The 19,267-nt window shown below is 50.2% G+C and overlaps 1 protein-coding gene across 2 annotated transcripts in view; it reads left to right on the forward strand.

Moving 5' to 3' along the window:
- Nucleotides 1–19,267, forward strand: part of PIK3R5 (phosphoinositide-3-kinase regulatory subunit 5) — an 88,080-nt gene that overhangs the window by 61,108 nt on the left and 7,705 nt on the right. For both annotated transcript variants that reach the window (XM_003818082.5, XM_008971334.4), the window contains exons 4-12: nt 113–181; nt 1,039–1,177; nt 12,287–12,356; nt 15,030–15,204; nt 15,816–15,969; nt 16,720–16,803; nt 17,055–17,793; nt 18,252–18,414; nt 18,714–18,839. In XM_003818082.5, the coding sequence (XP_003818130.3) occupies nt 113–181; nt 1,039–1,177; nt 12,287–12,356; nt 15,030–15,204; nt 15,816–15,969; nt 16,720–16,803; nt 17,055–17,793; nt 18,252–18,414; nt 18,714–18,839 (1,719 nt within the window). The remainder of the gene's footprint in view (nt 1–112; nt 182–1,038; nt 1,178–12,286; nt 12,357–15,029; nt 15,205–15,815; nt 15,970–16,719; nt 16,804–17,054; nt 17,794–18,251; nt 18,415–18,713; nt 18,840–19,267) is intronic.

Here is a 19,267-nt window from a genome sequence, read left to right on the forward strand (position 1 = left end):
TCCCCTAAAAAAAAAAAAGAAAGGCTAGAATGAGGAAGAACCACTGTATTCTGCCTCAGGGAGCCCTGGACCCCGTGAATGAGTCTCATTCCCCTTCTCCTCCTCTCCACAGGTCCAGGAGAAGGGCACCTACGACCTGCTCACCCCACTGGCCCTGCTCTTCTATTCCACTGTTCTTTGTGTAAGTCCACGTGGGCCAGGATGCTGGAGGTGAGGGAGGAGGGGGAGGAGCGACCTCTATCTGGGGCAGAGCCCTCACACCTCTGGAGATAAGCAGAGAGAGAAACTGTCAAGCAGCGGCATGTGAAATGGGTTTCAACCCTTAGATGGCTTCAGAGCAGCCACCATGAGAGGCTTCCAGTGACTCCATGTGGCCGCCATGGTGCCTGGCATCTCTGGGCTCCCATGTTGGAACTGCTGTCACTGTCTGTTCACAGGCCACAAGAGATATTCTATGTCCACCTCATTTTTCACCCCAGTAGTCGGTTTCACCCAATGTGATCACCCCCTGTATTCACCAGACAGGGGGCATCAAATGTGTACACTGACTGAATCCATCCTCAAAAAATAAACATTTACCTGTAATGAGGCTATTTAAGTAAAGATGGTTTAGGCATTGAAGACCATTATCCGTAACATAACACTGAAGACCATTGAATCCGCCCTCAAAAAATAAACATTTACCTGTAATGAGGCTATTTAAGTAAAGGTGGTTTAGGCATTGAAGACCATTATCCATAACAAGTGTCAGCAATGGCACCATTTACCAGTAAGGGGACAGCCTTTCAGAGAGGCTCACTCAAGCATTGGGTAAAGCAAGTCCCTCCCAGTAGAGACACCCTGGGTGCCATCTTGCCCATCTGTAACCCACTCCCTGTGAGTAACTTCCAGTTCCACCTGACCTTGTCCTGGGACATGCTGCTGCCAGGAAATGTGTGTCTTTTGTGGAATATTCCAGAAAGGGAGCAGAAGCTGTCTGGGACTATCTGAGCCTTTTCTCACCTAGATCTCTTTGCTTGTTGCCTGCCTCCATCCTAGACACCACACTTCCCACCAGACTCGGATCTCCTTCTGAAGGCAGCCAGCACCTACCACCGGTTCCTGACCTGGCCTGTTCCTTACTGCAGCATCTGCCAGGAGCTGCTCACCTTCATTGATGCTGAACTCAAGGCCCCAGGTAAGCACTGAGGCAGCTGGCACGGGGGACAGGGCTCAGAAGGTCAGAATGCTTCCAACTCCTCTGAAACTGTTTTTTGTGACCCTCCTTACCTTGCATCCTTTGATTCATCTCTGCCGACGCCTTGGTTCACAAACATGGAGTCTCCTCTTCACAGCACCATCAAGCATCTGATGGTTGAATCCACACAAGATGAAAGTAAATATGGGAGGTAACTCGAGGAGTGATTGTTAGGGGAAGTAGGAGCAGGCACTCAGGGCAAGGAGACCCCACCTTGGCCTGTGCCTCTGATCTGGTTAGTCAAGGGGTCTCCAAGGCTACCCAGATCAGACAGAGAAGCCCCCAGGATGCTGACAAGAGGGCTTTGCATGTTCTCTGTGCCCCAGGAACAAGTAGGTAATTGTGTGTGTGGGTTGATGCAGTTTGGGTCGGGGAAGGTGGCTGGTACTAGGAACAATGACCACTGTGACAAATGTGGACAAGACCCGGGACTCAGTTTTCATGTGTGGGGTCTGAAAAGTAAGAATTCTTCAGAAATTGCAGGTGCTGTCATAGACATGCAAATCAGGTCTAAGGAAGCTACAGTAGTGCAGGAGAAAACTTATCAAGTGTGATTTACTGAGAAGCGGCTCAGCGAATCAGTACTCAAAGGAATAAATTCGCAAAAGCATCTCAATAGATGCCTCTAAAATATTTCATAAAATTCATCATCATTCCTGATATTCAAAACCCCTCAATATATGGAAACGATTACTCTAGAAGTGCTTTTAATATGGCAACAGCCCAAGGTAAAATACTAGAGGCATGTTCTTTAGAGCCAATAATCTTCCTCTTTTGGCTTATAGGTATTTGCCTATGCAAAAAGACAAAAGAATGCTTTCTCTTCTGAAGAAGAGAAATTTTAATTAGTTGGAGCTCAAACAATTGGTTTTCTGTCAAGGCTGAGAGAATCCCCTGAACAAAGAATTGTCAGAACTAGAAAACAGGTAGCTAAGAGCTTCTTTTATAAACCAGCATTAACCAGTGAGAAAACATAATTTTAAAAAATTTACAATAGCAATTAAAAATAAAAAATAAAAGAAATTTTAATAACCTATATAGAGAAAACAAACTTTGCTGAAGAATGAATAATTGAAGAATCGTATTGCTGGGTTGAATCAATATTGTAATGAGACCAGGTGTTAGGAAAGTAAACGTAACCACAATCAAAATACCAAGATATTTTTAAAATTTATAAAATATATGTAAATTAAAAAACATAATATATAAATATTTTACAAATAAATAAATTTATATATAAAGAAAATAAAAAAATCTATTTGAAAGATTTATTTATGCACTTAGTATATATTCATTCATGCATTTTTAAAGGAGAGTAAGAAGGAAATATTTCCATTTTTTGAAGGTACTATAGGGCTATAGTTATTAAAGTAGTACACTATGGGTATAAGAATAGATAGATAATGGAAGAAGATGTAATATCTAGAAATAGATTAAATATACAAAATTATATTATATGACAAAGTGGCATCCTCAAATTACTGATGAAAAAATCAGTCATTTCGTAGATGATATCAGGATAATTGGTAGACCATAAAAAATATTGAGTTAGAAGACTATCTAAAAAGGCCAGGTGTGGTGGCTCATGCCTGTAATCCCAGCACTTTGGGAGGCCAAGGCGGGCAGATCACCTGAGGTCAGGAGTTCGAGACCAGCCTGACCAATATGGTAAAACCCCATCTCTACTAAAGATAGAAAATTAGCTGAGTGTGGTGGCATGAGCCTGTAATCCCAGCTACTCAGGAGGCTGAGGCAGGAGAATCACTTGAACTCGGGAGGTGGAGGTTCAAGTACCTCCGAGATCACACCATTGCACTCCAGCCTGGGCAACAAGAGCGAAACTCTGTCTCAAAAAAAAAAAAAAAAAAAGAATTCTATCTAAAAAATAAAATTAAGAGTTCTAATGCAAACATAAAAATAACTTTTAGATACATTAAAAGTTTAGGTATAGAAGACAAGACCACAAAAACTACAGAAGAAAAATAGGTTGTATTAGCCTGGAGTGGAGAAGAGCTGCCAAACATATTCCCCAGGGCAAAAATTATAAAGGAAAAGACTAACAGATATGAAAGCATAAAATTTAAAGCTTTTCATATGGCAAGCCCACTTTGAGTGAAAGGTAAATGACAAACTGAGAAAAATATTTGCAATAAAAATTAATATATCAGGCCAAGTGCTGTGGCTCAGACCTGTAATCCCAGCATTTTGGGAGGCCGAGGTGGGCGGATCATGAGGTCCGGAGATCGAGACCATCCTGGCCAACATGGTGAAACCCGTCTCTACTAAAAATACAAAAATTATTTGGGCGTGGTGGCATACACCTGTATTCCCAGCTACTCGGGAGACTGAGGCAGAGAATCGCTTGAACCTGGGAGGCAGAGGTTGCAGTGAGTCGAGATCGTGCCATTGCACTCCAGCCTGCTGACAAAGCGAGACTCCATCTAAAAAAAAAAAAAAAAAAAAATTAATATATCAAACCCATGAAGAGGTTTTTTTTTTTTAGTCCATTAAGAAATAGGCAAATACACTTACGGAAATATGAATAAATATGATTCAAGTACATCAAAAAGAACCCCCCAAAATATTCACCCTCACTACTCATAAAGAAAATGCAAAACTAAAGAGCAAGACTCTTTTTCCCCCCTATCAAATTGGCAAAAATTAAAAAGAAAGAACAAAAATGCCAGCGCTGGTGAGGAATGGGGGGCTGTGTTTGCTAAAGCATCAGAAAGCATACCCTTTCACCCAGCAATTCCATTCCTGAATTTTATCCTGATGAATCCCTATGGATGTACAAAGATGTAGCTACAAAGACGTTCATCAACGCATCCTTGCTAATAATCAACCAATGCCAAAAAACCTAAATATTGAACATGGTTGAGTATACTGCGGCAAAGTCATTTGGTGGAATGATATTCAATTATTAAAAATGATATTGTAGAAATAGTTACTGAGCTCAAAAGATGTTGAATAACTAGTTGAGCGAAAAAGCAGTCCCCCCAATACTAAGTATGTTATAATCCCATTTTTGTTTTCTCTCTTTCTAACGTATACATGCACCAGGTCCTGTTTAGTACTGGCAGCGTTTAATTCTCACCTTACACATTAAACACACACAGAATAGAAGTACCAAATCTTATTCCCCAACAACTTATGGACCCTAGAAAGCTCAAGACTGGCTTGTAAATTTCTTTGGAAGTGTTCATAACTTTCCTACCCAACCAGTTACCTGATCTGTCTGCGCCCCACCCAGTCAGCTGACCTGTCTGTGCCTCGCCCAATCAGCTGATCTACCTGCCCCCCATCAGTCAGCTGTCTGTCATTACAAAGAGCAGAGCAAGTACAGCTAGGGATGGCCAACCCCCAAGTCTACCTATAACAAGGTCCTCACCTCATGGTAGAGACTTGGGTGGAGATTTAGGACATCAGGAAGACCCTTAGGAGGTGCTGGACTCTGAAAGGTAAAAGCTGGGTCTGCCAACCCAGCTTCCCAAGGAAAGGAACAAACCAGTTAAAGGAACAAACCCTAAAGGAACACGCCAGTTTAAGGTCAAACTCCTTCATTCCCTCCCTCACTCCCTCCCACTGTCCCCCAAAACAAACAGATCAGAATGCCTTCTGAGCTTCTGGCTGGTGACTGAAGTTCCTTTGCTAGGAGGCAATGCCTTTCTTCCTTTCGAGTATGCTCAGAGAAAGAATTTAAAAGGCAAATGTCTTGGCAGGGCGTTGGGTTTCCACCAAAGACCGAAATGATTCTTTTTTATTTTGAAAAGGATAAGGGAGTTGTGGGGTTGGGGGAGGGGATTACCTGTGGGGAGACCACTTCCCAATTTCAAGTAGAACCAGCTGTCCCTCCTCAGCTCAATGCACGCTATGCCTTGAGATATTTTTGCAGGCGGCTGGGTAGAAACTCCATTCTGGGCAGCACAGAAAGCAGATGTGCCACGGAGGGGCTGGCGGTGGTGAGGCCCTGGCCCTGGAATGATAACATGTGAAGGCTGCAGCACAAGGGCCAGGCAGGGCAGCAGCTGGAGCCGGAAGTAGAATGAGGGTCCTTTGGCCTCAGAGCAGGGGGGACCCTTGGAACCATCACTCACTGCTGATGGCCTTTTCCTCCACATCCTTCCCGGGACCATGTGAAGCTTCAGATATCCTGGTGACCAAGGAGAAGTCAGATGCCCCAAGAGGGCAGCTCAAGCCAAGTACCCATGGCAGGAACCTCTCCTCTTCCAGGGAAAGCAGAACCAAAATAGGAAACCATCAACTCTCCCTCGTTTCGGGGAATCATTTTCAAACAGTTCCAAAACCTCACACATATGTAAATATACAGTGAGCCTGTGCCCGCTCATTAATGAGGAAACCAGCACGATGATAGAGCTGGCTTCAAGGAGGATCCAAGAAACTGAGATGAGCTCCTCATGGGAGCTAGAGTAAGACTCAAAGATAGATACCAAATAGTTAATATCACAGAGGGGAATAAAACCATAACCTTTGAGGTTATCTTTTCTATTGAACAAAAATCTCTTGCAACTTATCTCATATCCACCAGTTAACCTTCAATTTTAAAGAACCTAAGCCCTAATTAATGACAGATAGTTAAACAAAATTACCTTCTACATGACCCTTAAATGAGCTTGTTGAAAAATACTTTCGCAAGATTTTTTTTTTTTTTTAAGATGGAATCTCGCTCTGTCACCCAGGCAGGAATGCAGTGGCACGACCTCGGCTCACTGTAACCTCTGCCTCCTGGGTTCAAGCGATTCTTCTGCCTCAGCTTCCCGAGTAGCTGGGACTACAGGCGTGCGCCACCATGTCTGGCTAATTTTTGTATTTTTAGTAGAGACGGGGTTTCACCATATTGGCCAGGCTGGTCTCGAACTCCTAACCTTGTGAGCCGCCCACCTCAGCCTCCCAAAGTGCTGGGATTACAAGCATGAGCCACCGTGCCCGGCCTTTCCTATGATTTTTAACAGGCCTGCTGCCCAATTCCTGAGTCCCTCCCACCCCCAGTTAAGTGGAGAGAGAGCTAGGATGGAGGCCAGGGAACTTGAACGCTTGAAGGAGAGGCTGAATAACTTAGTGGCTTCTAGTCCTTGGGACCAGACCATTGTACTTGCAAATCCTGGGTCTGCTACTCACTAACTGTGGGCCTTCAGCAAGACATTTAGCTTGTGAACTTCCGTTTCCTCATCTGTAAAATGGGTGTATAGCAATGCCTCCCTGTCAATGCAGTTAGTGAGGATTAATGTTGGCCTAATTGATTTCACAGTGCTGGGGGCAGTAAGGGTTGCAGTGGTGTTAGCTTAGAAGGTAGGTCCTGGTAAAGTCACAGGGAGAAATGAGAAGGGACGTGGGGAGGTGGGCCCTCCCCCCGTGAAGTCTTAGGGACCCAGTTGCCATGGAAATGAATGAAACAGTTTATCCTGCTTTGATGTGGCTGGGTGGCAGAGGAAGTGGGCCTGTTATCAAGGCTGGGGGCCTCCCCCTGCTTCCTGACTCCACCCCCATATGATCGCCCAGTGCCTCGATTCTGGAGGTAGCAGGAAACCTCACGTCAGTGCCACCGGGTCGTGCCCACCACAGCCCTCTTGGGCTCAGCCCACATGTTTATTGAATATTTACTCTATGCCTGCATAGCTGTGCCGACCACAATACTTTCCTGCAAAGAATTTACCTGTAAACCTGGGGGATGACATGGGGCATCTTACATGCAAACCGCTCTGCAATTTTCAAAGCACACAGACCTCAAGGATTGCACCTTGCCTGTAGGGGAAGAAGGAAAAGTCATATTCTTCTTATTATAAAATGGGAAATGATTTTGAGAAGACCAAGTTCAGTATTTCTTGTTTAAGCTACAAAGTGAAGTATGAAAGAGGGAACACGAACCCTCGTATGACAAAGACCTACACTTCGTCACTTATTAGCTAATGACCTTGGACAAGTTCCTTAGACTCTCTGAGCCTCCTGGTCAAAAGCAGGATTATAATTGTCGTTGATGATGATGAGAAGGAGGACAGCAATGATGCCAGGGTTGCTTATGGCATATGAAGCACCGTCATAGGTTGGTCCCATCTAACCCTCAGAACACCTCCCTGGGTAGTTACTATTATTCCAATTTTTCAGATGCTGAAACTGAAGGCTCGACATTTATGTAACTTGCCCCAGGTCACATAGCTGACAAGAGTTCTACCACTTGAACCCATATCTCTTTGATACCAAAAGTCATATCCTATCCTTTTCACATTTGCATAAAGCTGTGTTTCTACCAAGAGGCACTGACAGATGGCTGCATGACCCTGGGTTGCCCAGGCTGTCTTTTTATAAACGCTCTCCCCCTTGGGGAATTTCTCCTGCCCCTTTCCCTTTGGGTTGCTTAATATGGCTTCATACCCTTTGACTTCCTATCAAATGGGGAACAAACCTGGGTTAGGTCAGTTTTGCTTATCAGCGGGTGGCAGGTGAATTCAGAATGTTCTTCAGTGGTGTTACATTTCTCTGGGGACATTACTGATCACAGACATTTGGATTTTATACTTTTTGTCTCTGGTTATGGAATGAAAGGTTAGACCTCTTGAAGGATGTCAAACATCATTGACTAGTAGGTGGGGGAGGTTTAGGGAAAAGAGTAGAGGCAGGTGTTCCAGAAACCACAGGGTGTGATCAGTTAGGACTGAGCTGGCTGCCTATAGCAGAAAGCCCCAAACAACAATGCCTTAAACTCTCAGGGGCTATTTTTCTTTTACACACAGACACACACACCACACACACACACATACACACACACAATCTGTATGAAGGCAGGCCAGCATTGGCATGGTGGCCCCATGAACATCCTGGACCAGCCTTCTCTCATCTTTCCACTCCACCATCCTCGGCAAAAGGCACCATCTTCAAGGTTGCTTCATGGTCTAGGATGGCTGCTGGAGTGCTGGCCATCATGTTCACATTCCAGTTAACAGAAAGAAGGAGGTGAGGGGGGTTGCACCTAACACATTCTGCAAGGGAGGTTGAGAAATTGACTCATCAACTGGGTACAATGCCCAGTGTCCCACTCGTAAAAAAATGAGGAATGGATATTGAGTAGATGCCTAGAAGTCTCTGCCGCATATGACTTACTTGTAAGAGTAGCCCATAAGGCCTGGATTGGTCCTGTTAGGGTGACTCTCACCAGAGTGGTGAAAGAGTGTTATGAAAGGTCTCATCTCACTTCGCCCCCACAAGCCTGGTGGCTCTGCAAAGCTGGAGACCTCATCCCACAGGCGTTTCCGTGGGGTCACTGCACCTGTTCAGAGCAGCATATGTCTTGTGGTGGCACTGGCCTTTCATTCCAAGAACTCACATCTCCTCTGCCTGCATGAAGGCCTGCCCAGTGGGTTCCTTCCCCCCAGTATTTTCCTCTTGGCTTTCTAGCCACATTCCTTCTCACCTTCCCCCTCTCTGCTCCTGGACTCCCGGTGGCCAGAGATTCCAAGCCTCCCTTGTTATGTCCTCTCCTTTGTTTATTCACCTGAAATCCGTGCTTCACCTTCCTGCCCAGGCCCTGCTGAGGCCCACAGCCATTAGTCCCCAATTCCTCCAGCCTCTCTGGAGCCCAGGACCCTGGGGATGGGGAGCAGGAAGGCGCTGTACATGGGACCCCCAGTGAGGAGGGAAGTGTAAGAGAAACCCTGCTGTGGGGAGTGGTGTGCCTGGTGTTTGCTTCAGGGTATGATGTAGGTCAAACTGTCCACCACGAGTTGATATTAATCATAGTTGCTGGAGAACCAAACCTGATCTAGTCTCATTTGGAGATTGCAATGCCGTTGGGGCCGGGCCCTGCTTCCACCCTGTTGATTCCGTGGAATCTTGGTGTTCCCCTTGTAGGAGGAAACTGAGTCAGATGTGGTTGCTGCCTGCCTCCCCCAGGCTCAAGTACCCACATCACCCTCAGCATGGACCTGTCTATCTGTGTGTCATTAATACCAGTGCTTGCCTGATGGCAGATGTAGTGATTTTCCTGTGTCCTGGATCTTCACAGTCAGCTGTTCTGTGCAGGATCCCCATCTATTTGCAACTTTGAAAAAGAGTGGAAGCTTTGATGGGTGAACAAGGCTTAATGGCGAAGGGTCTTGGACACCTGGGCCAGGAGTTTGAACTTCACTATGAGTGTGTTCTGCCCACTCACCCCGTTCTTTGCCTATATGGGGTGACTCCTCTCAATTTCTTACTTGCTAGGGCCTGACGTAGGAACAACCCAGGCAAGATTTTTGTTTAGCCCTTGCACCAATCTTGATCTAAGCAGCTGAACTCAGAAATTTGTTTCCATCTGCTAAGGTGACCAAGAAAGGGTGTGATCTAAGATCAAAGGGAGAGAGGTGTCTGTGGATCTGAGGCTCCCCAGTGCAGCCTCCCTGTTTGGGGAGTGGAGGGTGAGTTAAGGGTGGTCTCGAAACTGACATTGCACACCCCACTTAGCATTCATGGCCTCCCTGGCATCACCAGGTAACATTGTGAAAACCAAGCCCATGGAGGATGCTGGGAGATATTTCCAACCTCACAGCATACACCAGCAAATGGGGTCTCGGCAGTACAAACTCTAAGCCAGGCTCAAAGGAGTCAGTCTGTACAAAAGCTTATATTATCAAAGCCTCCTCCACATTGCACAGTCTTTTCTAATTTGTTCCCAGCTCAGGCCCCAGCCCACCAGTTAATTACCCCAAAACCCCACACCCCATGCTAAGCAGGGGGGTCCATTACCAAGAGAGGCCAAGGAAGGGGGTTGATGGTGTTTTGGGGGTGAGGGCGGGAGTTTATCTGATGATCATAGGTTCTGCTTGGGAACTGTTGGTATCTTGGGTATTCAGCACCAGCCAAACAACTCTGAAAATCACTCTCTCTGGGTCAGGGTGTGCCAAGAGGCACAGGTATCCTCCTAAATATCCCCCATTAAAGCAACAGGACACATAGAGCAGCAGTCGTGTGGAGTCCACATAGCTCATACGAAGCAGCTTCTGATTCTAACTGTAGCACAATCCTAAAATGAGACTAAGGCACACGAATATAGATGTTAGAGACTGCTCCTCATCCTAGAGACAAGAGGAGACGAAAGAGCTTCAAGGAGAAGGTTGTCAACAGTACCAAGCACTCCAAAACAAAAGTTCAAGCAGCGTGAGGATGAGGTTGGGCCGTTGGGTATGGGGATGGGGAAAATGTTGCGAAGCTTCAGGAGAGCAGGGTCAGGAGGGCAGAGGGGTTGGAAGCCAATGGCTGGGCGTGTTGGAAGAAAGCTGATGTGGAGGGAGAGCGACGTCACAGTCTACTGCTTCCTGGAGTATGACCGCCTGGATGTCCTTGGTCAACAGAGGCAGAAGTGGCGGTGAAGAAATGGGGTCAGCGGGGTGTGGGTTACCTGTTAAAAGCATTAAATAGTAAAAGAAAAGAGAAATAAGGTCAAGAGAAGATTTTGCGTATCTATGTGTTTTGTGGTCAGGGAGATGGGGAATATCTGTTTGTCTCCGCTGTGGTAGCTATGGTATTATGTAGAGGTGGTTGGAGAGCGGGTGAGGATCTCTTCTCTGTAATGCACGTGAGTGGCCACCAGATGGTGTCCCAAGTCCTGATGTAATAGCCACTGTGTCAAGGACTTATCTGGCAAAACGGACCAAACGTTAACTTCTAAATATGCGATGATTACATAAAGTAAACATCACGCAAAAGGCCAAAAATCAAAGCAATTAGGTCCCAAGTTAGAAGAGCATTATGTGGTAATTTTCTGCCTTTTACTAAAGGAACCTCACACAGCCTTTCTATTTATAGCTGTCTTTAAACCCCAACCCCCGCCCTGCCCCGCCCCCCAGATTTGCACTTCTGAGGGGACGTCCTGCAGGTTCCCAGCTCAGTCCCAGTTCAGAGTGGCCCTGCTCTCGATGGGGACTGCCCCGGGCCTATTTCCAAGCTATGACAAGAAGGCGACCCACCCCGCTGGGTCCCCAGCCCCTGCTCTGTGAGGGAGTGAACTCCCGCTTTCTGTTTCATCTCCTTGTCGTGGTGGAAACAGAACTGAATGTACACTGTAAAGCGACTACTGTGCAGAACAGAGTCAAGTTGCAGAAACAAAAGGAAAACCTTTGGTGTGTTTCTTCTCAGCATTTGGAAGTCAGAGGAGACAGAGAGCGGGAAGGGCCAGGGAGAAAGGGGATGCGGGCTGGGAGCGGAGCCTGGGATGCAGATGCCTCAGAGCACGGAGGACGCCAGGCCAGACCACAGTCCTTCCCGATCCCCGGACTCCAGGCAGAGACGGGGAGGTGCAGGTGGGGAAACTCGAAACCCGCTGCCTGGCTGGAGCTGAGGCAAAGTGGATGGGCTGAGAGGTGCCTGGCATAGCGGGAAGGCACCCCGGACCGGGAGAGGGGGCAGCGGCAGGGACCAAGGAGTAGCCCGGCGGCACAAGACTCGGCAGCCTCCTGGGCCCAGGTTCTGCCTCCTGCGATGCTCCGCTTCCCAGTCTCTGAAGAGAGAAACTTTAAGTTGGTCAAGCCATGGTGGGGCCTGGGAATCATAGACTGTTAAAGGCCTCAGAGGCCACTGATCTAATCTGGCCCTTCCCAGGAGAAACTGAGGCCCAGGGCTAAAGTGACCTGGCCAAGGCCACGCAGAAGATCTGGAATAGAACTCAGGCTTCCGACACGGGCTCTCACCCTGGATCTCTTTCTCTCCAGCTAGGCTGCCTCCAAGCCTGGAGCCGGGACCTGAGCCACAAGGGGAGTGGAAAGCTCTTAGGAAGGGAGGGCAGTCAGAGAGGCCACGGGAATCCAGAGGACAGCGAGGCCCAGGACCGAGTTTTGGTGTTGGAGATGGAGGTGGGGATATGACTGGTGAGGTGTAAAAGGACGCGTAGAAGCAAACTGCTAGGCACCCTGGAGGGTCCGCAGAACAGCTCCTCTGCAGGGTCGCCTGAGCTCCATCCGGGAATTTCCAACCTGGTTGTCCAGTGCTTGGCTCCCCACGAGGCACACGGACGATGCTGAAGGAACTGACCAGCCCATGAACTCTTTTCTTCTTGACCCACAGGGATCTCCTACCAGAGACTGGTGAGGGCTGAGCAGGGCCTGCCCATCAGGAGTCACCGCAGCTCCACCGTGTGAGTGCTCTTGGGGGACAGAGAAACAGTGGGGAGGGAGTTTGGGACCCCTGCACTGTTCCACCTTCACCCTCCTCCCCCACTCAAACATCCAGTGCCCCCACCCCCTGTCTACCCCAGCCAGCAACAAACAGGCTTCCAGGGAACTGGGAACCCCCTGGCACTGCTGGTGATATTTTGTGTCCAGGTGTGTTTTTCTAGGCTGAGGGTCTTTCACCAGATTCTTAAAGAGGTCTGCATCAATTATGCCAGGTGTTAGGCACACAGTTCCCCCACTTTCATTATTTTCAGATGAGGAACTGGAGGTCAGAGAGGTCAAGCAACTTCCCCAAGGTCACACAGCGAGCAAGGGTATGAGCCAGAATTTAACCCTCAGGCTTATTCAGAAGCCCATGATATTTCCACAATCTCCTTCTGTCTGTTACTAAAACAGTGTTTCCAAACTTTTTTGACCAGGACCTATAAGAAAAATCCATTTTATATGACAGCCTGGTACACGTACACACACACACACACACGCACACACACACACACACAGCTGAAATGAAATGTATCCTGGTTACATAGGATGAGCTCTGTTCTATTCTATTTCATTTAAGAAACAAATTTGGCTCCCCAGATGATTTCATTACCCACTCCTGTGTCCTGACCTGCAGTTTGAAAAGCACTAGAGAGGGGGTGCCCATTAGGAGGACCCTCTGCAGGCCTTGAAGAGTTGGGTGCTGTCTCGCCTTGACATGTTGGGAGCCCAGGGACCCCGGCCTTCACCACCTCAGAAACTATAGGCCCCCGGCCCTCCCCATTCCCAGCCCCAGGGGTTCACTTCCCACTCACTCCCCTGAGCAACACTTCTTGACTTCCCTCTAGGTAAAAACAAACACAAACAAAATGATAGATGTTGAGACAGAGGGAAAGGATGCTAAAGTGTTGTAGTTTAGTAAGTAAATAAGATTCCTCTGGGGGAGCTGGGGCAGGTGGGCTGATGAAGAATCATCAAAGCCTTTTAGACCCTTATTCGGACTCCAGGCACCATCCTAAGGATGGTTACATGTGCTGACTCATTTAATCCTCACGTTAACCCCGTGAGAAAGGGATTTTTCACATGAGGGAAGTGAGGCACCAAGAGATTTGTAGAAAGAGCTTACAGTTGGGAGATGGTCTCACTTTCATTATCTGTAAATTGAGAATGATGATAAATTCTTCGGGAGAGAAATTATGCAAGCTGGTGAGGGCAGGGGCTCGGCTGGGCTCGTTACAAGGTTGTAAGGGGCTGCTTATGCAAGCCCACCTCCTTTTTCTTACAGATAGAGAAATCAAAGTTAGTTTCTTCCCAAATGATGGGGACTTTGACAGAGACTAGTCCTGTCTCTGCCCTGTCCCCGGGCACCGACGTCCCCAGAGCCTGGAGGGAATGCTGCCCTGCGTGGTGCTCCTTTGCACTGGGTTTAAACGCAGTGTGGAATTGAGAGAGCAAGAGCTCTCATCACATGCAGCTCATACTAAAGCATTTATGGATACAAAGCCGCCATGGCTCGAATTTGCTTCAAGGTCATGCAGTGATGGAGGGGTTGGCATGGGGGAAGTGAGAACAGCTGTGCGTTGTTAACTGTAAACAGAGTGATCAGCGCCTCAGAGCCCACGATTCTTTTAATTTGGGGTATGTTTGAAAGTTTCCATAGTAGCCGGGCGCGGTGGCTCACGCCTGTAATCCCAGCACTTTGGGAGGCCGAGGCGGGTGGATCACGAGGTCAGGAGTTCAAGACCAGCCTGGCTAACACATGGAAACCCCGTCTCTACTAAAAATACAAAAAAAAAAAAAAGTTAGCCAGGCGTGGTGGCGGGTGCCTGTAGTCCCAGCTATTTGGGAGGCTGAGGCAAGAGAATGGTGTGAACCCGGGAGGCGGGGCTTGCAGTGAGCTGAGATCGTGCCACTGCACTCCAGCCTGGGTGACAAGAGCAAGACTCCGTCTCAAAAAAAAAAAAAAAAAGAGAAAGGTTCCATAATAAAGAAATGTAAACACTGGCACCAAGAGGGAATCTGGGTATCCATCAGGAAGGGAGGTAGCAGTGGCCAGGCACACACTCCCCTCCCAGCCAATAAAAGCCTGTATCATGGCTTTGGGCTGATTAGAAAAGGTGTCCCTCATAAGCTCAGGAAGAAGATGCACTCTGACTTGGCATCCCCTCCTCTGGGCAGATGCAGCCCCACGCCACGAGGAATTTCATGCCCCGCTCGCCCCAGACCACACTGCACAGCACCACGTTGCTGTCCGGCTCCCCCTGAAAACTGGTCACTTGGCTTCAAGTCACCTTGCCTAAAATATGATCCTCATTTGAGTAATCTTGCATCCACTCAGCTGTCTCATAGGAAAAAACGTTTATATAAAAATTAAGTAAATTTAGTTTTAAATAATTAAGTTCAATTTTGAAAAGATCTTTGAAAACAACAGCTGAAAAATGCTCAGCAGTGAACCCCACGCTTTCCCCTGGAAACCTGGGCCCTGGAGCTGTTGCTTCTGTCCTGGCCTCCTGTGGTCACCTCCTCGAGCTCTGCCTGGGCTTCAGGAGGCCCTGGCCTCAGTGGAGCTGAGCACCAGCAGGCACGAGGGGGGTGGCTGCACTGTGGCATGCTGCACACCCCTGGGTGCCATAGCCGGTCCCCTGTGTCCCCAGCACCGTGCTGCTGCTGAACCCAGTGGAAGTGCAGGCCGAGTTCCTTGCTGTAGCCAATAAGCTGAGTACGCCCGGACACTCGCCTCACAGTGCCTACACCACCCTGCTCCTGCACGCCTTCCAGGCCACCTTTGGGGCCCACTGTGACGTCCCGGGCCTGCACTGCAGGCTACAGGTATGTACCTGGGGCCTGGGGCTCTGGTGGAGCACCTCTCCGAGGAGGTAGCGCCCTCTCCCTGCTTCATCTCAGCCACGGTCTCCAGGGTACACTTAGTCTCCTGCACCCAGGTGACATGGCAGGGTGGTGGCTGGAGGGCTGGCCTCGTAGAGGGTGTTTCTGGCGTGCTGGATCCTAACCAGCTGGGTGGCAGCCTGGGCAGTAGGACTGGGTGCTGATAACTGGTGCCTCAGAAGATGGCATATGCCATAAGAACAAGAATGAGCTTTGGGCTGAAGACCTGGCATCTAGGCCTGGCTGTGTCACAGGTGTCACAGGTCAGCTGTGTCACCCCACACAGCTCCTTCCCCTCTATGGGGTACAGTGAGGAGCACTGCAGTCCCTCCTAACTGCAGTGCCGTGGCTCTGGTCCTTTCTCTCCTGACCATTTCCTGAGAATGGAAGGGGAGGGAGAGGCCTGGCTGCCTGGCCAGCTGTGGGTAGGAGATGGGTGATGAGGCTGGGAGGGGACAGATCACTGCCTCCCTCAGTAAGAAGCTAGGAACTGGAACAGGTGGACAGCTAGCTCACGGTCCAGGAGCAAAGCCCATCTCCTCCTGGGGTTTCAGGCCAAGACCCTGGCAGAGCTTGAGGACATCTTCACGGAGACCGCAGAGGCACAGGAGCTGGCATCTGGCATCGGGGATGCTGCAGAGGCCCGGCGGTGGCTCAGGACCAAGCTGCAGGCGGTGGGAGAAAAAGCTGGCTTCCCTGGGGTGTTAGGTGAGGCTCTTGGGAGAATGGGGTTCTCCCACATTCCCCATGGCCTATTCTAGGTCCCAAGGTGCGCGGTCCAGGCGGGCCTGGTGGCTCTGCTCCACACAGTCACTCAGGGACTCAGCTTCTTCAGCATCTCACTGCTCCGCCATCCCCTAGGGTGTCTCATTCCTGTCTATAGGGGCAGGGTGGGGGTGCTATCATGATGGCAGCTTGTGGGAAGAGGAAAAGAGAGTGCTTACGAGGGCAAAGGCTGGGCTTTTCTGTGGAAGGTGATGCAGAAGCTGGGCACATCACTTCCGCTCATGTTCCTTTGAGCCCGCCTTGGTCACATGGCCACATCTTGCCCCAAAGGAGCCTGGGAAACATCGTCTCTACGACTCCAGTACCATAGAAGGGAGCACAGATTTTGAGGAACCATTAGCATTCCCTGTTACAATATTCCTCATAAAAACCTTCTGGGCTGGTACTATTATTCTCCCATGGGCACATTGTAAAATGAGGCTCAGAGGTTGTGGTTTGGCCACATTCGCACAGCTCATAAAGGGCATGCCATCTACATGGTGTGCTTGAAAGAAGGGCCTCTGGCTTGGAGCCTGGCACCCTGGCTGTAACTCAGCCTCAGCCTATCCAGCTATGCATCCTTGTGCCGATCCTGTCCCATCTCTGGTCTCTTCTCCAAGGCAAGGGGAATGGACTGGCCAATCTCCAAGGCCTCTTCCCAGCCCTCTTCTCCTATCCTCCCTGTTCTTACAGACACTGCAAAACCAGGGAAGCTCCATACCATCCCCATCCCTGTCGCCCGGTGCTACACCTACAGCTGGAGCCAGGACAGCTTTGGTAAGGAGCCGGGGCCCTGGTGACACCCATGCCCCACACTGCCTGAGCTGTGTTTCTGGTCCTGGGTCCGTGCAGCTCCCACCCCGTCCCCAAAGCTCTCCCACATGAGCAGGCTCTAAGCAGAGCAAGGGGGCAGTGCTAGGAGTCCTGGGCTGGCCCTGAGTCCTTCTGCTGTCTCCCCTCCAAAGGGAATAATAGAAGGGGATCCGGGGCCCAGACGCCCAGACAGTGCTGGCCTTGCTTCCCTGCAGACATCCTGCAGGAAATCCTGCTCAAGGAACAGGAGCTGCTCCAGCCAGGGATCCTGGGAGATGATGAAGAGGAGGAAGAGGAGGAGGAAGAGGAGGAGGAGGAGGAGGAGGTGGAGGAGGACTTGGAAACTGACGGGCACTGTGCCGAGAGAGATTCCCTGCTCTCCACCAGCTCTTTGGCGTCCCACGACTCCACCCTGTCCCTTGCATCCTCCCAGGCCTCGGGGCCGGCCCTCTCGCGCCACCTGCTGACTTCCTTTGTCTCAGGCCTCTCTGATGGCATGGACAGCGGCTACGTGGAGGACAGCGAGGAGAGCTCCTCCGAGTGGCCTTGGAGGCGTGGCAGCCAGGAACGCCGAGGCCACCGCAGGCCTGGGCAGAAGTTCATCAGGATCTATAAACTCTTCAAGAGCACCAGCCAGCTGGTACTGCGGAGGGACTCTCGGAGCCTGGAGGGCAGCTCGGACACGGCCCTGCCCCTGAGGCGGGCAGGGAGCCTCTGCAGCCCCCTGGACGAACCAGTATCACTCCCTTCCCGGGCCCAGCGCTCCCGCTCCCTGCCCCAGCCCAAACTCGGTACCCAGCTGCCCAGCTGGCTTCTGGCCCCTGCTTCACGCCCCCAGCGCCGCCGCCCCTTCCTGAGTGGAGATGAGGATCCCAAGGCTTCCACGCTACGTGTTGTGGTCTTTGGCTCCGATCGGATTTCAGGGAAGGTGGCTCGGGCGTACAGCAACCTTCGGTAAGAGCCGTAATGCGGAGCATCCCTCTGCCCTGGGTAACAGGGTTGTTGTGCTGGTGGAATCTGGGGCCTGAGGCTTAGGGCCCCAGAGGAACCAAAAGTTCCCTTATTTATTTTTATTTTATTATTATTATTATTATTATTTTGAGACAGAGTCTTGCTCTGTTGCCCGGGCTGGAGTGCAGTGGCATGATCTCGGCTCACTGCAACCTCTGGCTCTCCAGTTCAAGCGATTCTCGTGCCTCAGCCTCCCGAGTAGCTGGGATTACAGGTGCACACCACCACACCTGACTAATTTTTTTTTTTGTCTTAGTAGAGATGGGGTTTCCCTCTGTTGGCCAGGCTGGTCTTGAACTCCTGGCCTCGGGTGATCCACCCACTTCGGCCTCCCAAAGTGCTGGGATTACAGGCGTGAGCCACCATGCCCAGCCCCCTTCTCACCATCTTCTTCTTGCCAGGCGGCTGGAGAATAATCGCCCACTCCTCACACGGTTCTTCAAACTTCAGTTCTTCTACGTGCCTGTGAAGCGAAGTCATGGGACCAGCCCTGGTGCCTGTCCACCCCCTCGGAGCCAGACGCCCTCACCCCCGACAGACTCCCCTAGGCACGCCAACCCTGGAGTATGTCCCCAGCCTGGGCCAATGGGGCGGGAAAGTAGAGTTCTGGCTACCTGAAGGAAGCTGATTGGAAGTCATGGAAAGCAAGCACCTGTGTTGACAGGGCACCTCCCCCTGCCTGGCCCTCACTCCCTGCACTTGGACATGACATTTTGCCATATGACAAAGACTGAAAGTTGTCATACTTCCCCAAGGGCAGGGAGAAGCTCAGCTTGGGGCTGCAGGTGCCATCCAAGGCCCTGGAGCTAGGATGGGCAGGCCTCCTGGGGAGCTGGGATGATGACTCTTGTTCTTTGCCCTAGGAGCTGGGCACCGCCCCATGGGAGGAGAGCACCAATGACATCTCCCACTACCTCGGCATGCTGGACCCCTGGTATGAGCGCAATGTACTGGGCCTCATGCACCTGCCCCCTGAAGTCCTGTGCCAGGTAAGTGGCCCCGTGGTTGCAGAACAGGGCCCACTGGCTGCAGTCACCCAGCCTCACTTAGAAGGCCCTGGATTTAGGGAATCAGGCTTGAGGCCCCCATGGAGGACCTGGGCCCTCTTGGAAAAGATCAGGGAGTGTGAGTGAGAAGCAGGACTGAGCCTGAACTCAGGACACTGAGGGTGAGAGCTGGGGTCACTGCAGTGATGGAGGAGGGCCCTCAGAAGGGTCCGGGGGACCTCAGATTTCAGCCCCCTTCCTCAACTCCCGCCTTTGTCTGGCTAAGCCAGAAGCCTCCCTGGAGGCCAGTGGGTCAGGTGAGGGGCATGGAGGCTGGGCGCCGGCCCTCCCCTGCTTCCACCTTACCAGCTCCCCCTGACTGGCTGCCTCTATGTCTCTCTTCTCTCTTCCTCCCTAATTCTTGCTCCTTC

Source organism: Pan paniscus, chromosome 19 (genome assembly GCF_029289425.2).
Source record: "Pan paniscus chromosome 19, NHGRI_mPanPan1-v2.0_pri, whole genome shotgun sequence".
Classification (NCBI taxonomy): Eukaryota; Metazoa; Chordata; class Mammalia; order Primates; family Hominidae; genus Pan; species Pan paniscus.